Raw genomic sequence first — 26,474 nt, forward strand, 5'->3', positions numbered from 1 at the left:
CATTGAAATCAATGGGATTGAAGTTAGTTGTAACTATTCAGCTCTATGAATTCCAGTACGTTTACTCTAAGTTGATTAAGTTTGGGTCCAAGTTTAATGATTTACTTAAGGCATTTGTTTTTGTACAGATATGTTGCTAGGCTAAACTGGCAGGTCTATACAGATGCTTTGGGAGAGAGGTAGAGGTTGTAAACAATGAGATTAGCGGAAACCAGAAAAAGTACAGCCTGTGACAATTACATTAAGTGTAATTGTCACAGTCTGTACTTTTTGTGTTTACCTATAACCTCACTTTTTGTGTTTGCCTATAACCTCACTATAACCTCAATTCCTTCTCCGCTCCTCCCCCTGCTGCCCACCCAGCCAATTTATCTGCTAATTTAGGATAATGCATCTGCTGAAATGGGCTCTGGTCCACAAAAGCTTATGCCATAATGCATTTGTTAGTCTTTAAGTTGCCGTTAGACATTCTGTTGGGTTTGTAGCAGCAAAGTAAGACAGCATTCCCCTTCTGGAAATCCTACTGGAAAGGTGATCAAGTGTGCTTGGGTGTGAACCTGAGACAAAGGTTTCACCAACAAGGTTGTGGGGGGGGGGGTTGGGGGGGTTGTTCAAAAATCTTGTTCTGCTAATGTGAATCTGGAGGGATTTTATGCATAGTGGAGAGTATTTGCTGTCTGTCGTTTTTCCTGTTTAATAGCCATTCTTAGTCTTAGCGTTGGGGAGAAGGAACTTCATAGCACCATCCTGCACATACCTACTCTGAAGTAAGTCCCATTGTCTAGTTTACTTCCAGGTAAGTGGGAAGTGGATTACATGTTTGCAGAGAAATACATAGGATCTGGTCTCTTATTTCCTCCTCTACCCATTTAGTTCTTGACGCAGTGTAACTCGCATTGTCTGTGCCAAATCGGTGACCAGACAGGCATACACAGACACTCATCACACCAGCAAATTTATAACTGTAAAATGTTATAAGAGCAGTCATGACTGTTATTTGCCTCTGTTGTTGCTGGATAATCCATGACCAGTCTTACATTTCAGAGACAAAATGAGGTTAACGCTTCTGTATGATCCTAGATGTGATAGTTGCAGCATCCCTCTGATTCTTTTTATAAACATGTAATTCTTGCAATTAATGGAGATGTCCTACCCCTCTTTATTCACTTGCCGTTAATGTCCCCTGTGACTCTCCTTCTGTTTCCTTGACAGAATTCTTCCTTGTGGATATAGTATTGTGAATCTGGGGCTTTTACCATAGGGCTAATTTAAATGTGATGTGGGAGTTTGTGAGCAGCATTTACCACATTTAAAATGTAGCGTCAGGCTCTGGACTGCCCTCTATGCTCACTGCTGAATTCACCTGAATTGGAAGGATTGTAATAGAGCTCTCTGTTCCACCTGAGCTTTGCTTGAGCAGCAAGGTCTCTGGCTTGCTCCTTAACCCCACTTCCAGGTTGATCCTCTGCCTCTGACTTCAGTCTAGGCTTGATCCTTGACTCTTGCCATCTAGCTTCCCCTACAATTATGACTTTTCTTTGGTCCTGACTGGCTTGCTGGCCTCATGGCTCCTGGTTCCTAGCTGTTGGCTCGCCTTAGACCCACCTGGCACTGTTGTTGTTGTTTAGTTGTTTAGTCGTGTCCGACTCTTCGTGACCCCATGGACCAGAGCACGCCAGGCACTCCTGTCTTCCACTGCCTCCTGCAGTTTGGTCAAACTCATGCTGGTAGCTTCGAGAACACTGTCCAACCATCTCGTCCTCTGTCGTCCCCTTCTCCTTGGGCCCTCCATCTTTCCCAACATCAGGGTCTTTTCCAGGGATTCTTCTCTTCTCATGAGGTGGCCAAAATATTGGAGTCTCAGCTTCAGGATCTGTCCTTCCAGTGAGCACTCGGGGCTGATTTGCTTCAGAATAGAGGTTTGATCTTCTTGCAGTCCATGGGACTCTCAAGAGTCTCCTCCAGCACCATAATTCAAAAGCCATTCTTTGGCAGTCAGCCTTCTTTATGGTCCAGCTCTCACTGGACCAGCCTGGACTCTCACTGGACCAGCTCTCCATCCTGGCACTAGGAAGGCGAAATTAGAGCTCCCCCCAGTGTTGTCCCCGTCCCCCAGATTAAAACTGTGTATGTTTGCCATAAGGAGCAAGACATTCAGGTACCCGTATTTTGATAACCAAGTTTCCTCCGACAACTGTCAACCCTGTTCTTAGGGAACTGCCATAGTAAATTAACCAAAAGCTACCACAGAGATATCAGCATTTTCAAAAGGGGTCCATGACTTGGCTTTTGAAAAACAAGGGGCCTGCAGTACTTAGCTAACTGGGAACCACAAGTATGTGCTGTAGTGATTCTATGGTTTCTAAAATATAAGCTGAACTTTGCTATGGAAAGCAATAGCTATACTGTATTATTATTATTATTTATTTCAGTTACGAGAATGAACCTGTGTTTCCAGATCAAGAGCATTGCGGGGTTTTTATTAATTCTGGATTTTCAGCAAGCCGGGACAAAGGTAGTAAACAAATACATTGTCACTTTTGTTGAAGCCCAAGGGCAGGGAATTTTTTGTCCATTTGAGGGTCACATTGTTGTGGGGGAGCTTCTGGGACTGGAGCCAGATGCAAAAGCAGGTAGAGCAAAGGACGTGGCTCTTAGCCAGGTAAGCAGGAGGCATTACCATGGTTCAGGGACACATTCCAGCAAGGTGGAGGCACTTGAGGAGGGTGTGGAACAGGCCTGGGGAAGGAGGTGGTCTGGGAAGAGGGGATGTGTCTTAGGGAGGGTGAGAGAGAGTGGGATAGAGAGGCCTGGAGGACCACAGCTGATCCCCGATCCAGAGATTCCCCACCCCAGGTTGAAGCAGAAAAACCAAATATTGACGCTTTACTTCTTTGACTGGGCCTCCCTTTTACTGTCTGGCTGCGATGCCTCTGGCAGTATGGAAACAGCAGAGAATGAATGAGGAAATGTGGCAGAAGGAGTTTATTCTGAATGCCAGTCTTCGCTAAAGACTGCCTCGCAAGTTACCTAACTGGAGTGGAAATAACTTCTTTTCATCTGGAAATACCCCTTTAAAAACTCAGTTTGCCGGCTGTCCTCCAGGTGAAACTGCTAGAGCAACAATCCCTAGCCTGATCCCCTCCAGCTGTTGAACTACAGCTTCCTGGCCATTGCCTGTGCTGCTGAAAATTTGAGTCCAACATCACCTGGAGGGCCACAGATTGGGGAAGGCTGAGCTGAGAGAGAGAGGAGAGCAGTCCTGTGGCAAAAAGGTGCAAGGGAGTTGCAGATTTCCACCTTTTTGCAAAATGAAAGACAGCACTGGTGTAAGGTCTGCTTATCTCAAATATAAACTTTTGTACAGCAGTCGGGGGGGTTGGGGGGGAGATGTTTTTGCATGAAGACACAGGAATGGTTTTTAACTTTGTACATAAGTAAAGTTAGAAAATTTCGTTTTTACGACAGTAGTGTTTCCAGCGGTCTAATATAAACATAATTTGATCTCTGCAGGCACAACCACGGCGGGCAGTTCAAGGTAGGTGTTTTGTTGTTGTTGTTGTTCATATTTTAATGATCATTAACCTTATTTTCATACAATGTGGGGGCACATCCCTGTTTGATAAAGTGTGTGACTGGGGCCTTGATTCACAATAGATGATGATGATGATGATGATGATAATAATAATAATAATAATAATAATAATAATAATAATAATAATAATAATTAATAATAATTTATTATTTATACCCCAGCCATCTGGCTGAGTTTCCCCAGCCACTCTGGGTGGCTTCCAATCGAGTGTTAAAAACAATACAGCATTAAATATCAAAAACTTCCCTAAACAGGGCTGCCTTCAGATGTCTTATAAAAGAAACTGAATGGAGAGTTATATAATTGTTTGTAGAGTTGGGAAGGGACCCCAGGGGTCATCTAGCCTAACCCCTGCAGTGCAGAGCCTCTTTATTTCCTGTAACCAATTTTAAGAGGAAGCTAAGTGGTGAAAACACAGGAGAGGTTGGTTATTGCGAAAAACAGGGCAAGATGTGACATAGTGGGTGGCGGGATTGTTTGTTTTTTAATTAAGTGTTATATAGTGTTTTGGTGGTTTTGATGGCCTTTGCAAGCATTGGTGGCTAGAGGTCTTATTCCTTGCATTGATGTACACTTCAGTCAGAAAAGCAGCTGATAGCAGAGGTAATAAGGAAGGGAAAATAGCTGGAGAATGACTTCTTATTCTTCTTTGCATGTACTGCTGCAGATGAATGGCATTTCATTAACAGCACTTAATGGAAGCTATTCCTATGTGCTGCATTACTCTGAAATTAAGTACCGCTGTTTGATCCTTCAAGGACTGGGGAGGAAACACACCCTGACACAGCCTGTGTGAAGGACAAAATATGGCCAATTCACAAAATTCCTGGCTCAGGTTTTTGCTTAAGTATCATTGGCCTTAAGAAAACAAGGTGGATCATTTGGGCCTGTGATCTTATCCGAGCTAGATACAGTGACAGCTGAAAAACTAGGAGCAAGAGGAGGCTACAAAACTGGTCTCTCACACTTTAAACCTTATTTGGGTGTTCATTGGAAAACCCATGGAGGAAGAATTGGGCCCACACATGCTATCTCAGCCTCCAGTGTCTCCATCTTTGCCAGCTTCATCCCCAAACTTTGCATCTTTAACAGGAAGGTCTGGCAGGAGATTCTGCACACATTGGCTGAATATATTTCTAACTGAGAAACCTACACTATTGGAGAAGAGTCTTTGGAAGTTCAGTTGAATGCATGAATTTCCATGTTTCTGAAACAAATCATGCTTGGCTCATAATAACCCATATGCATACCAGAATAGGTACTTATATAATTGGATGCAGTTAGTAATTTTTGTCATTTGCTTCACCCCACTTCCCTCAAGCATAGCTAGGGATGGGGAAGAATTTATCTTCAGTTCACATATAAAGGTGAACCACAATTTCTAAAACAACAGAGGAACTGAAACACGTCCAGCCTTTGAAAATTGCACTCTATGAATTTTGCAGTGCCTAGTAATTTGTGCAAAACTGCATACGCTAAGGTTCGGTGTACATAAAAGTATGTATTAGCAAAATAGCATGCAATTATAGGTTATATTTGGAGAAATTGATTGACTAAAATGTATGTATTAGGCAAAACAGCATATCAGTGTGTATACTGGGAGAAATTAACACTTAAACGCTGATGCATTTTCATAAGGGTTTTTTAAAAAGAAATTTTGTTAGTTGATATAAAAATGTAGAGAACTGAACTCAAGATGGGAAGAAACCCAGAGAAACTGAAACTGACAGATTTACACATCCCTAACCCACTTCTCTTGACTCTCATCAGGTACCACTGAGCTTTGCCCTTATTCCATCCGGTTCCGCCTTATTACCAACCGGCTTCTGCCCTTAATTCCAGGGCTCCATTTTGCTGGTCACACATTCTGAGCCGCAGGAGTCTCATCAACCTTACTCATTCTTTCCATTACAGGACCTGATTGCACAGCAATATTTGCTGCCAATGCATCTCTCCCCAGCGGAGTTTACAGGATCAAACCAAAGCATTATCATAAGTCTTTTGAGGTAAGGTTTGGTTCTACAATTACATTCTGAGCCGCAGGTTCCATTTATGATGAAGTGTTATTGAGAGCACCCGTTTTTACATACGCCTTGTGTTCTGAACACCTGCATGATCTGGAGGTCTGGGCCTGTACAGTGGTACCTCGCAAGACGAATGCCTCGCAAGACAAAAAACTCGCTAGACAAAAGGGTTTTTGGTTTTTTGAGCTGCTTCGCAAGACAATTTTCCCTATGGGCTTGCTTCGCAAGGAGGAAACGTCTTGCAAGTTTGTTTCCTTTTTCTTAACACCGTTAATACAGTTGCGACTTGACTTCGAGGAGCAACTCGTAGCACGCGATGTGGTAGCCTTATTTGAGGTTTTTAAAGACTTTGGTGATTTTTGAAGCTTTTCCAAAACTTTCCCGACACCGTGCTTCGCAAGACGAAAAAAATCGCAAGACGACAAAACTCGCGGAACGAATTAATTTCGTCTTGCGAGGCACCACTGTATACTGATGCACACAGCTCTACCTCTTACTTCCATAATCTGATCCCAGAGAGGCATTGGAAACTTGAACTAATGTCCGGAATTGGGCTTGGCAGGGAGGAAGGAGAACTTTAATTCAGTCAATTGAGAGATCTGGCAGGTGATGTACAACCTGCCTCCAAACTTCCTCTGAAAGGTCAAGTGTGCAGTTTAGGTGTACATCTGGAACCACCATTGTCCTTGAATATTCAAGTTGTGTTTGTGGCCATATTTTATAAATTTCATCTGGTTTGCCAGGTCTGGCCATACCTGGTGAAGGCAATTCTGACTCGTACCCTAATTGCATCCAAGTTGGTTACAATGTTCTCTCCATAGGGGTGTATTTAAAGACATTTTGGAAACTCCAGGTGGTTCAAAATAGTCATAAGATTGTTGGTTAGTACAGCATGGCTGAATCATATTACACTGACCCAACACCAGGTTCACTGGTTACCTATTGGTTTCTGGCTTCAGATTAAAGTGCTGAAACTAACCTGAAAAGTCCTAAACAGCCTCAGGTTACCTTAAGGCCTGCCTTTGTGCATACAGGTGAGCCCTAGACTGTTGTCTCTGGTCAGACTTTGCAGGAGTTTTGATGGGCGAGTGCCAGGATGGTGGTGCCACAGCTCACACCTAAGGAAAGCCATTTGGCTCCTTTTGCCCACTTTTGATAGTCAATTGTGTTTAGGATCCTATAATTCAGATTGGTTACCGACCAACGTAAATTTCTAGGTATTCTGTGAAAAGAGATACGATGGTGGATGGACTATTATCCAGCGACGCAATGGACAAGGGGTGTATGGTGGACCGGAGGACTTTCGGAGGTGGATGTCTGAATACGAAAAAGGATTTGGCCATGTTGATTGTAAGTAAATTATTCCCCTCAACTAAAATCTTTTGATCTGTGGACTTACCTTTAGACGTCACAATATGTGCACAAATGGATCTTATTGATTGATTTCAACAACCAACCTACATGTGCAGAATTTCTCAAAGGTCTCAGGCAGAGGTCTTTTGCCCCGTCCCATTTTGCCACCTGATTAGTTTCAAGAGGTGGCAAGGATTGAACCTGGGACCTTCCACATTCAAAAGCCTCTGCTATGATCCTTTCCCATGTACGCACAAGTAGAAAATAAATGTAAAGGTACCCCTGACCGTTAGGTCCAGTCACGGACGACTCTGGGGTTGTAGCACTCATCTCGCTTTACAGGCTGAGTGAACTGGCGTTTATCCGCAGTTTTTCCGGTCATGTGGCCAGCATGACTAAGCCGCTTCTGGCAAACCAGAGCAGCACACAGAAATGCCATTTACCTTCCTACCAGAGCGGTACCTATTTATCTACTTGCACTTTGATGTGCTTTCGAACTGCTGGGTTGGCAGGAGCTGGGACTGAACAATGGGAGCTCACCCCGTTGCGGGGATTTGAACTGCCGACCTTCCAATAGAAAAGCTCTAGGCTCTGTGGTTTAGACCACTGTGCCACCCGTGTCCCTAAGTAGAAAGTAGGAAGCTAGAAACTGTTGTGGCTCTCAAAACTGCAGCCATTTATTTCCTTGTATTCAAGATGATGTACAGTTGGCGATGGATACATGAAAATGCAATTTTATATTTTCCAGTTGAACATTGGCTAGGGCTTGTCTACATTCATGCTCTGACCCACCAGCCAGACAAAAAATGCGAGCTCCGAGTGGACATGAGAAACTGCAAAGGGAAGAAAGGCTATGCTGTATACAAGACCTTCGAAATTGGCAACGAAGATGAAAAATACCGCCTTTCTTTGGGAAAATACAGAGGGAATGTGGGTAAGAGATTCAGTGATGTGTGCAACAACTCCCATGTTTACCAGTTTAGCATCTCTCAAAATCAGGTCCAGAACCAAGTAAGCTGGAAAACAAAGGCATTATTGGTGGGTTGCACCCCTGGAATAAAATTCTGATTTTCCTGAAGCAGCTTCTCAGGCAGGATTAACCTTCCAGAGCCATTGTAGCCACTTAGTCACACTGGCCTGGCAGCAGTGCATTCATGGTTTTAAATAAATACAGCTGCCTTTAGATAGGTGTGTAGTGGCTGGATATAAGCATAATTTTAGCAATACGTCAAAAGAAGTATCAGTGCATTTTGCATGTACATGTAACTCATATATGGTCCTTACCCAACTGCTCTTTCAAAATCGATTTTGATCCAGGGAATACCTCTTCTAATGGGAGAGGTAATTTTTGCTGATTCCCCCTCCCCCTAACACCCCCTAGAAAAACAGCTTACATGATCTGGGGAACCCCCCCCTCCCCAGGACACAGTGGAAAATGGAGAGGGTCTGCAGGGTAAAAAGGGATATCCCTCTGAAAATCATCTTCTGGATCAAAATACTTCAATGAGTCCAATGGCCCCAGTTGGGTTCTATCTGTTCGAAGTTTTTATATTTGGTAAAAATAAGAATTACAGTGGTACCTTGGGTTACATACGCTTCAGGTTACAGACTCTGCTAACCCAGAAATAGTACCTCAGGTTAAGAACTTTGCTTCAAGATGAGAACAGAAATCGTGCTCCAGCGGCAGCAGGAGGCCCCATTAGCTAAAATGGTGCTTCAGGTTAAGAACAGTTTCAGGTTAAGAACGGACCTCCGGAATGAATTAAGTACTTAACCCGAGGTACCACTGTATACAATTATTTTAAAGGGGGGAGAACAAAGAATGTGGGTATACAGTATCGTGAAGGTGACTGTTCCAGTTGCTTCCATTTAGATGCTACACAGGTTCTGGCAGTTGATAAGGGACATCTTACCACTTCTACGCCTTCAGTTCATGTGTGAGAAGCTTTTGGCCCTTTAATGTTGCTTCCCTACATCTCTCATCAACCTTTAATAACCATGCTTGCTTGACCTAATGAGCCTTGTAGTTCAGTAACTTCTGGAGGACTGAAGGTTCCCCACACTTCCTTCAGCCCATACTCTTCTTGTTGTTTTTCTTCAGATAACCAAACAATACAAATTTAGGCCTGCGTTGAAGCAAATACCTGGTAATTTGATTCACACTATATTTTGCAAGGGCATTTTAGTTACCATGAGGCAGTTTCAGAGCCAAGTGGAGAATGGCAGCTGCTCTAGACTGACACCTCCTAATCGCAACATGGTTAAGATTGTAAAAAGGTGTGTTAAATCACCAAGGAGTTCAATACAATTTGTAAAAGCTTCAAGAACAGCCTGCTGTTCTTTTAAAAACGTATTTGTTTTGGTGTGTTGTCATGTTGACATCCCCAGGGTTATGGCAGTTAGAATAATTTTATTTTACCAAAAATATAAAAGCAGAAGTATTGTGGACAATGCTTGAAGAAACACAAATTATACCAGTAAGCCAATAAGAATTTGCCTCTGTTTGCCCCAAATGCCCTGATGCAGGCAATTAACGAGTTAAAATTTAGGTGTTTTTTTTTCTTTCTTGGTTTAGGAGATGCATTCAGAGGGCGTGAACCCTCTGAGAATCAAGATGGCAATTTCTTCAGTGCGGTTGATAGTGACAATGACGACTGTGGCCCATGTTTTGTGGGCGATGAGGCATTCGACAGCTGCGCTGGCGAGCTCTACGGTTCTGGGTGGTGGTTCAGTAACTGCGGCATGGCGGATCTCAACGGGATGTGGCATCCCAAAGACAGCTGTAGAGGTTGGGTATCTGGTGTGTACTGGAAAACATGGAGTAATATTGATTCACTGCTATTTAGTGAACTCAAGATAAAATGTGCTTAGCTGTAACAATGTCAGACTCTCCAGCCTGAGATGGCTTGCGAGTTCGTTTCCCTTTCTGCAGCAATTTTAGTACTAAACCATCCCTGTGTTACTATGAATGTCAACCGCTTAGAAGCAAATCGCTGCGTATGCAACATATAATCAAGTAGCAAGTCTGACTGATCTAAGAAAGGAAGTTTCTGCTAATTGATTGTTGAAGTCTTTCTAGTTTTTCAGTAGACGTAGTCCCCCCTTCCCCTCCCTTTTTGCCAAAACCATTTCAGTAATAAGGAACATATATTTTAGTGCAGTCATAATCCTAGACGTACTTCTACTGTCCCCTGTAGAACAAATTAGATAGGAACCCACCCATATTTCCATCAAACCCCAATGCAAAGAGGATGAAAAAGGGGGAAGTAAAATTAAAGACCTTGCTTAGTAACAGGCAAGACAGTAGAGATGTGTCATCTGTGCCTCAGCAGTGCAACAGCTCCCCACCAGTTAATTTCTCTCTCTGATTATTCCCCAAATAGTTGCACCAAATTTCAAAGTTTATGGAATTTCCCCTCCTGGCAAAAACCAGCCGTTTTGTGTGCTGCTTGGATGAACATCTCGCTCCCCCACCATTTTCTTCCTGGGCAAAAGAATTGCAGGCTTCTTTGCTGCTAGGACTGCACACAAGAACTGCACACAAGCTAGTTTTTTGTGTGTTTTTTAAGTGGGTAGGGGTGTTTTATTACTGTTGCTTGATATCTGCTCAGCTTTGTATGATTTGCCCAGCTGAAGGGAGGCCACAAAATCCTCACCTACTGCCCCTAGATAGAATAAAAGTGTGTTGTTACCAAAGCTAAGAGAATTTAGAATTTGGGTTTTACAACTAAATGGGCTGGAGGAATTTAGGAGACAATGTCATTAACTCTGATTGCTGTTGTCAATGCAATGATTAGCGCAATCCATTAAACATGAATTGGTTTATGCAATGCAATTTATATCACATTCCTTTGTTGCTTTATTTCCTTCAATTTTCAGAATGTGCAATTTGCTTTTTTTCAGATTTCATAAGGGTGTTAAGCTTTGTACACCAATAAACCGTTTGATTCATTCCAGTTATAACCTTGAGTCTGTGGTCATCGCTAGTTGTGCTTTAACTTCCTGTTCCACTGGTTTGCTGCTCTTATTCTCTGCTTCCTGAGCATGATGTTAGTAATACACACTGCTGACGACCAAGTGGTATGTTTCTGCTTTGCTTTTTATTTCTTACACATTTACATGAGAAGATTTCACAATGCTACTAGGAAAAATATACACATTAACAAATTTACACTAATGCACATATTGCTGTATCGGCACTTGGTAGCATGCTTTGCAGCACAGAGGAGAATAAAAACTTCTACCATGCTAAGCAGGGCGGAATGACGTTATCTTCCTAGCTATGATGATATTTTCCATGGATCCCGTTCTGTCCTTCAATTGTCTTTGATAAACATGCTTTTCTTTACAGAAGCGTCTTGGCACTGGCAGCTTTCAATGTGCCAGTTACTGAAAACACGTTGCTGAGTCTGTGTTCTATCACTAGTTTGTGATGCATTTTAAGAAAGCTCAGTTATCTTTGTAGTAGTTATTAAAGTTGATTCGCAACAGGAAATCTTCCAGGTGAGGCTGGTACCCCCTGTTTACAAGCTTAGTTACTACTGTAAGAAGAGAAAATAAAACACTTGTTTAATATGGCAAGAGATATACAGATCGGTCAGCCTCAAATCTCTGTCCCTCTGATATTCCTCTCTTAACAGTGTGCACAAGCTCAATGAGGTACGCAAACTGCTACCCTCTTTTATTTATCCTAGCAGAGGTTTCATTTCAGTTGAGCCTTTTTTTTACAGGTTCCAACCAAGAACACTTTAGGCATCTGCTCTCTCTTTTATCGTAAATATTATTTCGCTTGCCCATGCTAACAAACTCTATTAAGCACAGCGCTCTACAGATTTCGCTTACAACTGCTGCAAGGTCTGTTGAGCAAACATACCGTATTTTTCGCTCTATAGGACGCACTTTTTCCCCTTCAAAAATGAAGGGGAAATGTGTGTGCGTCCTATGGAGCGAAGACGCCATAGCCCTACGACCCTCTCCCGGCTGGAGAGGTAACGCGGGGCTATGGCAGGAGCCTCTATAGCCGCGTGTCACCTCTCCAGCCGGGAGAGCGCGCGCGGGGCTAAAGCAGCCCCCCGTGACCCTCTCCCAGGTGACTCGCCCCTATGGCAGGAGCCTCCATGGGCGCGCGTCACCTCTCCAGCCAGGAGAGCGTGCGCGGGGCTAAAGAAGCCCCCCGCGACCCTCTCCTGGCTGGAGAGGTGACGCGCGCCTATGGCAGGAGCTTCTCTGCTGCGCCTTTCCGCTGTTCCCTGACCTGCTCTTTGGGGCTGGTGGTGGGCTTCCCCCCGCCAGCCCCAAAGAGCAGGTTGAAAGGAACCTGGAGAGCGAGAGGGGTCGGTGCGCACCAACCCCTCTCGCTCTCCAGGCTTCCAAGGTAGCCGCCTGAACGCACCTTAAACGGCACCTTGTTTTAGAGCGGGAAAACAAGAGGGGGAAAATTCTCCCACTCTCTGCGCAGCGCCTCCTGCCGCTTCACTGAAGGGGCGCTGGGCAGAGAGCGGAAGAATTTTTCCCCTTGTTCTCCCCCCTCTAAAACAAGGTGCATCCTATTGTCCGGTGCGTCCTACGGTGCGAAAAATACTGAAAGGACTGAAAGCAGAACACCGAGTGGAAGGACCATAGCAGAGCACATCCTCTACATGCCAACAGGCCAAGGTTCAATCTCTGGCATCCAGGAAGCTAGCGATGTAAAGAGCTGTGTCTGCAATTCTGGAGAGTACTGCCAGCCAGAGGAGACAAACACTGGGCAAGACGGACAAGTAGCCTGACCCCAATATAAGGTAACCTATGTTATCTTCTATAGGTGCAGCTCTTCCTGTTGAAGATCATGCAAGCTTTACACAATGGCCTGGTTCAGACATGACATTGATCCTGCTGGCCAGAGCTGACAGGAATTGCAGTCAAACAACACCTGAAGCATATTGGGTTGGGGAGGGCTGGTTTAAAATAATGGGAACACAGTCACAACTAGGACTGGGCGTGAAATATCACCAGTTAACCATCACAATATAGTTGGGGAAACTGTGCCCCTCCGCCAGAAGTTGCTAGACTACAACTTCCATCATCCCTTACCATTGGCCATGCTATCAGAGGCTGATGGGGAGTTTGGGGAGAGCCCCCAGGTTCCCATCCTTGCAACAACAGAAGTCTTACCGTTGAATAAGAAATGGGAGTAGTACTTGAACGTGTTATAAGACTGCTGCATTAAGCCAAAGTTGGGATGAACAGCCATTTGTTTGCTGGTATCGAAACTCCACGACTGAGAGATTAACTGGCTACGGAACTTTAAAATGAGGCTGAAGATGCTGTGAATAATGTTCATTACAGGGGCTGCCTTTTCAGTCAACAATCCTCTGTCAAAAGAAAAAAGATGGTTTTGATATTAAGTTAACAAGCAACAATACTTTTCATCTGCAGCAATGTTTAGGAGCATCTTAAAGAACATGCCTGCTGAGGTTTGATTGCAGATGCAATTTTTGAATTGTTTCGGATAGGAAAGACAACATGCCAGTTATATAGTGAATTTGTGTCCTTTGTATCTTCTTACCTTTCAGTACTAGGATATAGTTATCCTAAATAACATTTTAGTGAACTAGACGCAGTCAGGTTACTAGCATTTACTAAGGCTTAGCTTGTTTCAGATTGCTACTGTAAGTCAGAGATGCATTTGCCCAGGGGGTGGGCCTGGCCTATATATCGCCTACGACCGGTATTAGGGGCAGATTGCGATGACAGCTTCACTCAGTAGTATATCGCTGGTGAAACTGCCACCTCCTGAGTCCCTCTGCTACCAGAGCCCAGTGCCTTGAGGGGAAAACAAGCGGCAGCTGGGTGCTGGGACTCATAAGTGGTGGACGTTTCCCCAGCGATATAGCTTGTTCTTACCTCTGCTTCAACAAACCCCCTGTCCCTCTGGCTCACAGTTATCACCCAGCCCTGCTAGTGGGGGGGTGTGGCATTCCACCCACAGCAAATGCACAAAGACATACACATACACCCTCCATAAATGATCCATGCAGACCAGCTGGGGTGGAATCTTATCACCCTCTCCTCAAACTATCAGTCGATAATTGGGGAGGGACAATATGCATCCACGCCAAGGGGCTGGGCTTAGAGGTTTAGGCCTTTCTGCTCTCTTCTGTGCTATAATTTCCCTGCTTTGGCCCCCCGACGACAGGGACCACTTCCAGAGACATTTCTGTCTCCATCTTCCTGTTCCTTCCCACTTCACTTTTCCCTTCCTCGGTCCATAAGCTGGGTGAGGGGAGAGGCACTGTGCAGTCTGTGAGAGAAATGGTCTGGTTTTCTTTCTAATATGTTGAAAGCAAAGTGCAACTCTCCTTAGGCGTTGCAAATATGGGCACTTGGACAAGGGGCTAAGTGGTGAGGCCTGCTAGTTCCTCCCGCTGTCCACGTCACAATGGCAGCAGAACTGGTGGCAGAAGCCTACGTAAAGAAAAGACATGTCCACCCAACTTTCTAGTTACATGAGAATTGTCCATCTCTACATGCAGCCAAGGGAAGGCAAATGTGCAACGCTTTGTTAAGAAATCTTCTTACCGGAAGATGGCTTTGTTGAGGTAGTCAGCATGCGTTCTGTAGATTTCCTCCAAGTTCCCCACAGAAGACAGTTTATTTCCAAATTCACACCACGTCACGTGCAGGATTTGGTTGGCAATGTAGCCTTGAATAACTTTCACAAAGTGCTGCATTTCGTGCTTATAAAGCTGGAGCTGTCGAAACTGAACTGAGTTGGATGCATGCTTCACCAGGGCTGAAAAACCAAAACGACAAGGATGGCTCGCAGCGCCGGAAAAGGGACCGCCACTCTTGGCCCCCATGCCAAAGCAGAAGCAGCCAAGGTGCAAAGCGGGCACAGTCAGTTTTTACTAACTAATTTTGTGAAGAGCCACAAAAATATGTTGTGTAGCAGGTGGCCTATGGGGGCAGTCAGTAAAAAACCAATGTTTTAAGTTACATTTTTTGGGGGGAAATCTAAACTGTTCTTAAAATCACAAAACACTTAGCATGGCATCACAGTAGGTGACCCACAGCAGCTGTCAGATTTTTTAGCGTGGGGGTCATAGTATGTAGCCCACGGATTCACCATCCTGGTTTAAGAAGACTAGGACAGAGGTTTTCAATCATTTCTGAGTCCACGGCTCCCTTGACCAACTACATTCTTCCTGTGGGGCTCAGGAGCCCAGTTACGTCACCCCTTGCCGGCTGCCTCTCACCCTTTTTCGAATACCCTCCCTTGTGGAGTGTTCTCTCAGCCTCCTCGCCCCTTGGGAGTCCTCTGGGCAGCTGCAGCCCCAGGTCTCTGAGTCCCCCCTCCCCGCCCCCCGTGCCACAAAGGGGCCTGGGAAGGACCCCCTGGCCAGCCCAAGAGGTAATATTTTCCTGGCGAGCTCGAAGCCAGGGCCACTGCAACAAACAGCTGTGGAAACCTTTGGGAGGCAGAGATGCGAGGAGGGACAGAAGCCAGTGTTGCCCACGGTACCCCTGACTATCATTCAAGGCACCCCAGGGTGCCACGGCACACTGGTTGAAAACCACTGTACTAGGAGACCAGATTAGAAATCAGATAGATCTTCCTTGAAACAGGCTTTCATAAACTCACCCTCAATCAATATATCCATTTGTCTTTTTGTGCTTGCTTATGTTTTTCCTCTTTACTATTTCAAATATGGTATTGTGCAATACCTACAATGTACTAGGTGAAGCAGGAGTTATTTTTTCTTGCTATTGCATTAATAGCTCACAGAACAAACTGGAATACCACCCTTGGAAGACATTTTGCCTTTCTTTTATTCCATTTGGATGAGAATCCAAAACCTCTTCTGTTGTGTCAAAGCAAACCGCTTTCACCTTCAGTTATATGGGTTTGCGGTTGAATAATCAAACTCTCATGGAATATACTGTATTTACTCAAGTCTAATGCACCATCGAATCTAACGTGCACCTCAATTTTCAGAGTCTTGAAACCAAATAAAGTATTTGCTGATGAGTGTGAATGTGCCATCAAATCTAATGCACACCTCAATTTTCACAACGTAATTAGGCCAAAAAAGGTGAGCATTAGATTCGAGTAAATACGGTAGAAATAGGAAACACAGTGACTTTAGATTTAACTCACTTATCTGAATCTTCTGAACAGGTTAGCTTTCAGGCTAAATAAAAGCAGTCAGATTTTATCTTACCAGTTCGCTTTAAGTGGAACCAGACATCCTTAAGAGTCCACACCATATGCTTCAATTGCAGCAGGAAAGAGAAAATCTTGTTGTATTTATTCATGCAGTTCTCAGTAATGACAATGTTCATGGGCCAGTCAACCTATAAAAAAACAAAAAAAACCTATTATGACTGCATGTCTCCCAAGGCATCAGAATATTCCGCTGCCTGTTTAAGATGAGGATTACGTCACAGTTAGCAGAACAGAATGCATTTCTAAGAAGCATCAGAGAACAAGCAGGATCAATTAACTGCAATGCATGTAGGGGAATCTTAAAATCTGGCTCACTTCTCAACTCTTGTGTGTCTTCTCACCTTATAGCGTAGTTCTAAGCAGTTTAGGGCATCAGGTGCATTGGGCTTGAACATCTCTGGAAGGTACTTCAGTGCAAATGAGAGATTGGAAGCCAAGTGAGTGTCCCCATGGAGACTATATTGCAGAGCCTTATTTAAAATGGAATTGAGGACCAGTGGGTTCAAAAGTTCGCCAGGTGTCTGTCCTGATCCAAGCTGAAATTAGAACACACATTAGATACTGAGAATTTGTTTGTCAGAATAACCTTTCCAAAGTAGATAATAAGATTTTTTTTAATGTTAATACAAACACAGTTCAAGCCAGAAAGTCCCTTATATTTAAAACTTCCAAGAGAGGTTGTTCAGGTTGTGATCATTGAAACTACTGCCAAATGCTACACAATCCCTATATTTAGTAGGACATACACATGTAATATGATTTCCTCACATGCCGGCAACTGGATATATAGTCAAGAATCAGGCGTTTAAGGAAAAGCCTATGCAAATACCTTTTCAAAAAGTAGATCGCTGAGTGACTGAGCAAACTCTCCATCTTCCATCAACAAAAAATGCCTTAGTGCTCCAAAATGCTTCTCAATATTTAGTTCCACAAAATAGTAGTCAACAATGGCTTTGTTCACAAGTGAAACACTAGGAACAAATGAAAACAAACACGTTACTTAAAAAAAAAGCAAATAAAAAGGTAAAACTGCATTTTAGCTTTATGGATAGGGTAAATTAAAAATGGCCAACGTTTTGATCCTCTACCCGCAATCAAATTATAGGCTCCCTCCAAGTAATCTACTTCTATTGGGCCGGTACCTTTTGGCAGTCACTTGCAAAAAAACAGGATGCAGCAAGGATGTCAAGAAAACGCCCTTTGAAAGAAATCCAAGTTGCCCATTCTCACCTCTGTTCATTACACTTGCAAGTAATTCTTTCTGCACTGTTCAGAATCGAAGCTTTACGGTTTCTCATTCTAGAGCAGAACACCAAACCTTCACTACTAGGCCCCGTTCAATATTTCACTGGTGGTAGGTAGTGTTTGCACTGTGCATGGAGAGGAAGTGTGCAGAACCAAGCAGAGGCAACGCGACTTGCGTTGCCGTCAAGGCTCTGGATTGGACAAGAGAAGTTTAAACCTCTACCACCTAGCGCTTTGACGCAGATGGAAATTGCTCCCTTCCCTGCTCCATCAAGTGAATGATCTGCATCCCCATTAAGGCGCAAGGCTAGGCTAGGCAGAGAAGTTCAGACCTTTTTGCCCAGTGTCCTGAAGGGCATGGAAATTACGATGAGGAAGAAATGGAGCACAAGACTCCCTTATCCAGTCCAGCACCTTATATTCAGACTGCTCTGTCCCTTCTTGGCTCTGCATGCTTTTCACCACACTCTCTGAAATCTGACTTTAATTTCCACTTTTTTTTTTAATGGGACTAATCCATACTGAGCTCTCCCACTTGAAGAGCCATCAGTTTCAATGAAGGAAGCAAATCTCTATTCTTTGTGTGTATGACCCTGATTCTCCACTGAAAGAAAAAGGAATATACATGGGGATCTTCATAACGGGTGAATGGCAGCAGTGGGTTTATAGTTTTTACTGTATCTGTGCGTGTATGTGGAGTTTTGGTTCGCCCTAGAAGGTTGGTGAAGGGTCCGTGAAGACCTCAGGTTGAAAAACATTCCCCCCCCCCCCAACGTTCTGAAGTGAATGGACACTGGATAAGAACTCCAAGGTACATCCAGCCTAAAAAAGAGAAGACTGCAAAAGAAATATGATTTGCAGTTTAAAGATCCGCTAAAGAAAGCCGTCAAGTAATAGATATCTGAACTATATACTGCTGAATCAGTTCACATTTCTTGTTGCAACAATCACTGAATTGCTTACCTTACTGACCAAATAAAAGGAAAGAAAGTTAATGTCTGTATCTGTGTGTTTCCCCATTAAGGAAAGAATATGACCAGCAATACAAGCTATATTATTACTTCAATGTTGACCGATCACTTCTAAATTTTACTTACTGAGAAACCAAAGGGGCAGTGATTGACCGTTTCATCAGTACTGGGAGTGATAAGAGCTCGCTCAGTTGTACAGCTGTTTCGTCTGTTGCTGACTGCACTGATGGGTCCACAGGGAAGGTGTAGGATCTTGGTATCACATGATGCAGAAGATGGGAAACTGGAAGTTCTGCTGTGTTAGAGCATAGGTAAAAACAAACAATGATTACTGTTTCTAAAGCACTTTCAAAACAAAACGCTATACAGAAAATAAAAATGAGAGGCAACCATTTCGGCCAGTGAGCCCATTTCAGATTTTAAGGAAATGTGGTGGGTGGCAGTCACAGAGGGGGACACATGGCAAAACACAAAAATAGAGAGTGCGTGGTCACAGCTGCTCCACATTTCCCAATATAACCTCATGCGTGGAAGCCACCCATGTCCTGCTGGTTCTGATTGTGGAGATCGAACAATACTGATCTCCCTGACACACAATGCTGTTGCTGTTTAATAACAGGAAGCATTCCTTCCTCCAGTGCAATATGTGGTGGCCACACTTTCTCTTGTACACAGCACACCCTCACTTCACATATGCACAGCGACATATACATGCCTTCCTCTCTCACCACACAGGACCACACATACATCTCCCCCCCCCCACTCTGCCCAAATATATCTGTCTCAATCACACACACCATACACATTCAGAAGAGCCTCTCAATTGGCGAAGGAAGTGCCTGCCATTAAAAAATAATAATCCAAAACAGGGTGAACAAAAATATATTTAAATGATGTTCCAAAAGAAAAGTGAGAGTCATATTCTAATATCTGGAGGCAGGGCATTTCAGAGGTAATTAATAATGAGGAAAGGGTACAAGTGAATGCAATTTAGAGTTTAACCAAATGAGATCTACAGAATCCTGCACAAACTTGTGCCGCAACACTGCTGCAGTCTGGGGCTACTTATTTGAACCTGTGGGAATCCACAAAGGGTTGACACAAACTCTGTGTGCCTTAATGATACCAAGTGTGCAAAGTCAGCATGATGGCACAATAAAAAACCTTTCTGTCTAGAAGAACAGATATAGGACAGTATATAAATTCAATTAATAAATAATGATGATGATTCTGTTACCCATACCATGTGTGAGCAGCTTTTCTCTGAGTGCCTTGGATAAAGTTGAAATGTCCCCACAGCACAGGGGGGGGGGGGCCTGCTGTGCGGATCCCCATCATGGAATTGACATCCTCAAGAGACCCCAACCTACGTGGCTGGATCATTTAAATGTGACCCAAGTTGATTGCGGGAAAAAGACTCGCCAGAAACGTTTTTAGTGAATGACGCTCTAGACTACAAAATTCCACAAGCACTACTCTCCTTGAGGGATAACAGCATATCAAGTGGTTCCATTCTCTTAATGCACCTCTTGTTAGGAGTACTCACACATCAAATCGTAGCTGTCCTGGTATTTTTCAAGGCAATACTGATCAGATAAGGCTTTCACATAATCTTCCTCTTTCTTCCACTTGGCAATAGCAGTGCTTACGCCTTCTGAACTTTCAGATGTGCTGACTTCAGAGAGAGAAATCTGCTGAGTCATGAGAACCAATTCGGTCGATTTTTCAGGTTCCTCTACCTGATGAAAAAAAGTGGAATGGACATTGGAGAAAAGGAGGCTCATTTTTGATCCAGAAGGCTTTGCACTCTTGCTTAAGCACACTTATCATTGCATCTTGGGTTTTCCTGAACCTGCAAGATTCTTGTCATTTAAGCAGACCTCCTTAGTGTTGTTGCTAGTAATAGCGTTGCTTGTAATCATGTATGTTAAAGGATATATGAGAAAATGGGCTAGAGTTATCCTCATCTTAAGCTTAATTTTTTCTATCTGCCCTTTTCACTTTGATTTTAGCTAAGTGATCTGTCAAGTCGGTATCAGGATTTTTGCAAATTCCTAAAGTCAGAGGGCCCTGGGAGAACAAAGCAGGGTTCAGATAAGGAATTCAGAGGGCACTTAGCTAATCAGCGAGTAAAGACAGTAATACTTTCTGGTAATATTTTCTGTTTAAGATATAAATGAGTGAAGATAGGGAATAACATTGGGGAGAATTAAAATAATTCAAAGGAACATAGTGCCCATTATTTCAGTAATTTTACTTGAGTATCACAATGAGCTTCATCTACTTAAGATTAAAGGTAAAGGTAAAGATACCCCTGCCCGTACGGGCCAGTCTTGACAGACTCTGGGGTTGTGCGCCCATCTCACTCAAGAGGCCGGGGGCCAGCGCTGTCCGGAGACACTTCCGGGTCACGTGGCCAGCATGACAAGCTGCATCTGGCGAGCCAGCGCAGCACACGGAACGCCGTTTACCTTCCCGCTGGTAAGCGGTCCCTATTTATCTACTTGCACCCGGGGGTGCTTTCGAACTGCCAGGTTGGCAGGCGCTGGGACCGAGCAACGGGAGCGCACCCCGCCACGGGGATTCGAACTGCCAACCTTTTGATCGGCAAGTCCTAGTCGCTGAGGCTTTAACCCACAGCGCCACCCGCGTCCCATTACTTAAGATTAGGGGGCTAGTAATTTGAAATTTAAGTTGCTGTTTCCTCACCTGTACATCCTGAGAAGGCGCTGTGGAGAGATCTTTGGCATCATCCATTATGATTGCTATATTAACCACAAAAGAGGGCAATTATTACTGGAGGGAACTGAGAAACATGACAAATATTGTCTAGCCTTAATGAATATAAAAGCAGTGTGAAATGTACAGAGCCTCACAAGAAACACAAGCATTTCAAATACATGATTTAGTCTCCCACTCATGTTACTCAGCGCCAATATAGTAATAGTAAGAAACTATCAGGCTTTTCTTCTGTTCCATAATAGAATTTTGTCTGTTAATGGCGATGGTCTCTTGCATTTATATGGATCTAGGTTTCCTTTGTAGAGAAAGCAGTATTTAGGAAACATGCACAGTTAATTCATTTGTTTGAAGTGCCCATTAAAATAAAGTTAAAATAAAGTTTTTATTCAGTACAGTTGTACCTTGGTTGTCGAACGCCTTGCAACTAAAACATTTTGGCGCCCAAACGCCATAATCCTGGAAGTGAGTGTTCTGGTTTGCAAATATTCTTTGGAACCCAAACGTCCGACGCAGCTTCTGATCGAGTACAGGAAGCAGCCAATCGGAAGCTGCGCCTTGGTTTTCAAATGTTTTCGGATATCAAACAAACGTCAGGAATGGATTCCGTTTGAAAACCAAGGTAGGCCTGTATAACCAGACCACAAACCCACTGAGGCACCTGCCCAGATGTAAGCCCACTGACTTCCACTGGAGACAACGGATCCTAACTGGTTTGTCTCGGCCTGAATAGACTTCTATTTTAGGGCTCTTAATAATGGAGGGGGGAAAGTCTACCAAGTGATTTGTTCACTGATTGCCACTCACCCCCCTGTTCTTCTAGGCTTCTTTGTGGCTTTTCATCCACGTTATCGCTCAACACACAACCAGAAGGCATTGACTCTTGTCCTGTATCATGCTCTTTGATTGTAGGGAATTCTCCGTTATACAGGAATGTCTGAACTGTAGAGTCAGATGCGGGGCCAGAGACTGCTTTCAGATGAGGTATCGGATCGCTGAAAGTTGAAGGAGTCCACTCTCCTATTTGAATACTCGACTGCGAGGCATGGCCAAAGACACTCCATCGAGGCACGGAAACCTCCAAATCAGAAACCATGTCTCCAATTTTAATGTGCGACTGAGAGGCGTGCCCGTGAATATTCCAGCGAGGTCGCGAGGACACAACATCAGACGTATTTTCCCCAACTCTGATATTAGCATCCGACGCGTGGCCATGGATGTTCCAGCGAGGTCTAGCAGGCTCTATATTTGACACATACTCGCCAATCTTAATATTGGCATCCGAAGCATGGCCGTGGATATTCCACCTTGGCCTCGATGGCTCAAACTCAGAGGCATATTCACCAATCTGAATATGAGCTGCAGAGACATGCCCATGGATATTCCAGCGTGGGCGGCTAGGTTCGACCTCGGAAGCATACTGTCCAATTTTGATGTGTGCATCCGAGGAGTGGCCATGAGGGTTTGAATGCGGATGGGAGAGTTCAGCGTCAGGTACGTATTCTCCAATTTTAATATTTGCATCAGATGCATGGCCGTGAATGTTCCAGCGAGGTACCCTGTCCTCAACATCAAAGACGTTTTCTCCAGCTGCAACATGGCTGTGCGAGACTGAAGGCCTGAGAACAGTATTAAAGTCATACCCATCGTATTCGGAGACTTGGGTACCAGTTTCCCCTTCTGCCGCACCTTTCGGCGCAGAACTTTCATCTGTCTGACCGTGCAAGGAAAGATCTGAACTGATATTCTGCAGGGCTTCATCCAACAAGTTGGTCTCTTGGGCACTGGGGACAACAAACGTTTCTTCCTGAGGCTTTGGTAAAAAATCTTCAAAATCCAGACCAAGTTCAGATACACTCTTTGGCAGAGTAGCTGCTTGCTCCGTATGGAGAACCTGAGATGCAGTTTCTGTTTCTTCGGACTCTGAATAGTCATTAGACTGTATATTTGTTGCCTGCAGTAAGCCTGGGGATATCACTAGTTGAGATTCTGGGTCTCTGCCGATGTCTGCACCATCAGGACACTCGGGCTCTGCAGAAGTTAACTGAAATGGAAAAAAGAAAGAAAATTAATTACTAGAACAGATATGCAACCCACTTATGCAGCTGGGATAGCTTCACCTTGTTTCATCCATAGTTTCTGAAACTACCTTTTTATAGTTTTATATCACTGTTTATTTTTTAACCAGTTTAGGGTTATTATCATCTTCACCAAGCTTTTCAAATGCTCCAGTAGCTACTTCAGTCACTATGGAAACAGCAGATATTTGCTTGCATAACCAGCTGTATTGTTCGGATATCGGGTGAAAACAAAGACCTCTGTCTGAAACACTGGTTTCTACATTTTTTTTTTTAATTGCACAATCCATAACCCAACAGTGTAACACTTGCTCAAGAAAAAGAAGATATGCATAGAGAACAAATGGCAGGCTATTCTATACCTACTATTCACGCTAACATGCAATATGGCCCCAAAAGCTCCCAATTTGAAACCGGAATAACAGGCCACTTTATAAACTCCCCTCCTTACAGGTATGACGGCAGTTCTAGTGGGCTCTAAAACAGGCACCCCCAAACTCAGCCCTCCAGATGTTTTGGGACTACAATTCCCATCATCCCTTACCACTGATCCTATTAGCTAGGGATGATGGGAGTTGTAGTCCCAAAACACCTGGAGGGCCAAGTTCAGCGATGCCTGCTCTAAAATGTGGGTCTTACTGTGCACACTGTGACATGAGGACAATCTTACAAAGCACAGATCACAAAAAAGGAGGAAAGCAAAAAGAAAGGGGAGTTCTATGAGTGCCCAGAAATGACTAAACGGTGATCAAAATATTAATAAATCTGACACATATAGTACAAAATGCCAGAGGAACAGGGGGTGGCGAACCAGCAGTTCGAGGTGTTGCGGGACTACAACTCCCATCATCCCTCACCACTGACTATGCAGGATGTTGCTGATGAGAATTGTACTCCAACAACATCTGGAGGGTCACATTAGCCACTTTTACTATAAAATACAATGTTTTACTCAGCCAAATCTTAAAGGAAGAACTCTACCTTTTACTCTAACCCAAAAGTTTGTACCCTTGAGTGGATTTACTTTTGGTATCCCTGGAAATATTAAGAGCCATGAAGAAAAGTGGAAAATACATGGATATATGCAGACAATAGTCCCATATAGCTGGAGTTGGAAGGAAATAGGATTAAAGCTTGAGGAATAAACCTCGAGTTCAGGAGACAAAATAACTCTTTACTGAAAGACCCAGAAATAGTGCAAAAAAAGTTACAGACTTAAAAAACTGTTTTTGAGATAAATAATACCGCAGATGTGTCAAAAATGTTAATACAGTGGTACCTCGGGTTAAGTGCTTAATTTGTTCCGGAGGTCCGTTCTTAACCTGAAACTGTTTTTAACCTGAAGCACCACTTTAGCTAACGGGGCCTCCTGCTGCTGCCGCACTGCCAGAGCACGATTTCTGTTCTCAAACTGAAGCAAAGTTCTTAACCCAAGGTACTATTTCTGGGTTAGCGGAGTCTGTAACCTGAAGCGTATGTAAGCCGAGGTACCACTATAATGGAATACAAGTAAAACCATTTTATGAGAGCAACTTATATCAGCCTGTCTGAACAAAGAATTAAGAAAAGCATATATGAAAGAAATAGAGGAGTTAGAAAAGAAACATTAAAAAATAAAACAAGATTAAGAAGTGACACTTTTTTTAAAAAAATCTAATGGTAACAAATACAGAGAAGATAGCTGAAGAATTTACATAATATATTACCTTATTTAAATCATAAAACCTGAAAAAATGGGATACTTATGAATGAATGGATGAATGAATGAATGAATGAATGGGAAAGTAGTCCTTGCCACAGATGAATCAAGAGGATAATGGAACAGGTGTTTTCTTAAAGGAACACCAACCTGAATGCTGGAATCTCTGACTGGCACAACTGCGGCAGAAGTCTGCTGGCACCATCCTTCCCCAATTATGTCTGCTTTCCTCCTATACTTTCCATCTGTAAGTTTCTCAAGCATATCCTACATATCAAATGGAAAAGACCAAGGATTTATGCATACCAGTGCATACATAAATAACCACTGTCAATGTGCTTTCTAAAAAAAAAAGCAGCAGCAGCATTTAAGCTACCTCAGTACGCTTTTGATCTTCCATCAGAAATTTGAGACGGGCCGTTTCCAATTTGTGCCTCTGAATTTTCCAAAGGGCTTTTCTCTCTCTACGGGCTGCCTCTTCCGAGAGTTTGCTATAGTGGTCAATCAACTCTTCCCTAAGTGAAAAGAAAGGTAGAATAACTTCACCATGTAGTTTTACAGGATATATACTATGATAGAGCAGAGTACAACAGGAAGGTGTTTAGATTACTTAGGCTACCATCCAGAGTAAAAATGTAGCTCACATAACTCAAGATTTAGTGAGCTAGCAAGTCGGATAATTTATCAGTGCATCATGTAACATATTGAAGTTCCTAAGCAACTAATGCTCACTGAAAAATAAATAAATCTAAACCTAATTATAAATTTTGGGGACGCAGGTAGCACTGTGGGTTAAACCACAGAGCCTAGGACTTGCCGATCAGAAGGTCGGCGGTTTGAATCCCCGCGACGGGGTGAGCTCCCGTTGCCCGGTCACAGCTCCTGCTCCTATTCAAAAGCACGTCAAAGTGCAAGTAGATAAATAGGTTTACCTCCAGCGGGAAGGTAAATGGCGTTTCTGTGTGCTGCTCCGGTTTGCCAGAAACGGCTTAGTCATGCTGGCCACATGACCCGGAAGCTGTACGCCGGCTCCCTCGGCCAATAAAGCGAGATGAGCAAGTATGTACTGTTTATTTGGCACGTGGGTGGCGCTGTGGGATAAACCACAGAGCCTAGGACTTGCCGTTCAGAAGGTCGGCGGTTCAAATCCCCGCAACGGGGTGAGCTCCCGTTGCTTGGCCCCTGCTCCTGCCAACCTAGCAGTTCGAAAGCACGTCAAAGTGCAAGTAGATAAATAGGTACCACTCCGGAAGGAAGGTAAACTGCGTTTCCGTGCGCTGCTCTGGTTCGCCAGAAGCAGCTTAGTCATGCTGGCCACATGACCCGGAAGCTGTACGCCGGCTCCCTCGGCCAATAAAGCGAGATGAGCGCCGCAACCCCAGAGTCGGTAACGACTGGACCTAATGGTCAGGGGTCCCTTTACCTTTAATTATAAATTAAACAGGTGAAAATTTGGGAGCTTTGTGTCTGTTGTGTTTTCAAATGATACACACACTTTGCTGTGCAGTCAGATATTTGTGCAAGCTTAATGCTGTTCTGTCACAGATCAAACACAAGAAAAG

The 26,474-nt window shown here is 43.7% G+C and overlaps 2 protein-coding genes across 3 annotated transcripts in view; one reads left to right on the plus strand and one right to left on the minus strand.

Moving 5' to 3' along the window:
• Nucleotides 1–606: 606 nt before the first annotated feature.
• Nucleotides 607–10,935, plus strand: LOC114605892 (angiopoietin-related protein 5-like). Its single transcript, XM_077935824.1, has 6 exons — nucleotides 607–2,515; nucleotides 3,514–3,538; nucleotides 5,510–5,601; nucleotides 6,837–6,969; nucleotides 7,721–7,906; nucleotides 9,548–10,935. The coding sequence occupies exons 1-6, from the start codon at nucleotides 2,387–2,389 to the stop codon at nucleotides 9,841–9,843; spliced, it is 861 nt and encodes a 286-aa protein (XP_077791950.1). The 5' UTR covers nucleotides 607–2,386; the 3' UTR covers nucleotides 9,844–10,935.
• Nucleotides 10,936–11,053: 118 nt separating this feature from the next.
• TUBGCP6 (tubulin gamma complex component 6) overlaps nucleotides 11,054–26,474 on the minus strand; it is a 33,907-nt gene continuing 18,486 nt past the window's right edge. For both annotated transcript variants that reach the window (XM_028747551.2, XM_028747550.2), the window contains exons 15-26: nucleotides 25,289–25,427; nucleotides 25,063–25,179; nucleotides 21,943–23,179; nucleotides 21,106–21,161; nucleotides 19,943–20,135; nucleotides 18,523–18,691; nucleotides 17,010–17,151; nucleotides 16,522–16,716; nucleotides 16,176–16,308; nucleotides 14,533–14,746; nucleotides 13,126–13,325; nucleotides 11,054–11,513 (exon numbers count right to left, since the gene is read on the minus strand). In XM_028747551.2, the coding sequence (XP_028603384.2) occupies nucleotides 11,422–11,513; nucleotides 13,126–13,325; nucleotides 14,533–14,746; nucleotides 16,176–16,308; nucleotides 16,522–16,716; nucleotides 17,010–17,151; nucleotides 18,523–18,691; nucleotides 19,943–20,135; nucleotides 21,106–21,161; nucleotides 21,943–23,179; nucleotides 25,063–25,179; nucleotides 25,289–25,427 (2,887 nt within the window). In that variant the 3' untranslated portion in view covers nucleotides 11,054–11,421. The remainder of the gene's footprint in view (nucleotides 11,514–13,125; nucleotides 13,326–14,532; nucleotides 14,747–16,175; nucleotides 16,309–16,521; nucleotides 16,717–17,009; nucleotides 17,152–18,522; nucleotides 18,692–19,942; nucleotides 20,136–21,105; nucleotides 21,162–21,942; nucleotides 23,180–25,062; nucleotides 25,180–25,288; nucleotides 25,428–26,474) is intronic.

This window comes from Podarcis muralis, chromosome 10, assembly GCF_964188315.1.
Source record: "Podarcis muralis chromosome 10, rPodMur119.hap1.1, whole genome shotgun sequence".
NCBI classification, from domain to species: domain Eukaryota; kingdom Metazoa; phylum Chordata; class Lepidosauria; order Squamata; family Lacertidae; genus Podarcis; species Podarcis muralis.

Excerpts from the sequence above, each read along its gene's own strand:
- LOC114605892 (XM_077935824.1), top strand. The coding sequence starts at position 2,387 with ATGGAAAGCAATAGCTATACTGTATTATTATTATTATTTATTTCAGTT. Across the intron at positions 5,602-6,836 it reads ATTATCATAAGTCTTTTGAG|GTATTCTGTGAAAAGAGATA; the intron begins GTAAGGTTTGGT and ends GTAAATTTCTAG. Across the intron at positions 6,970-7,720 it reads AGGATTTGGCCATGTTGATT|TTGAACATTGGCTAGGGCTT; the intron begins GTAAGTAAATTA and ends TATATTTTCCAG.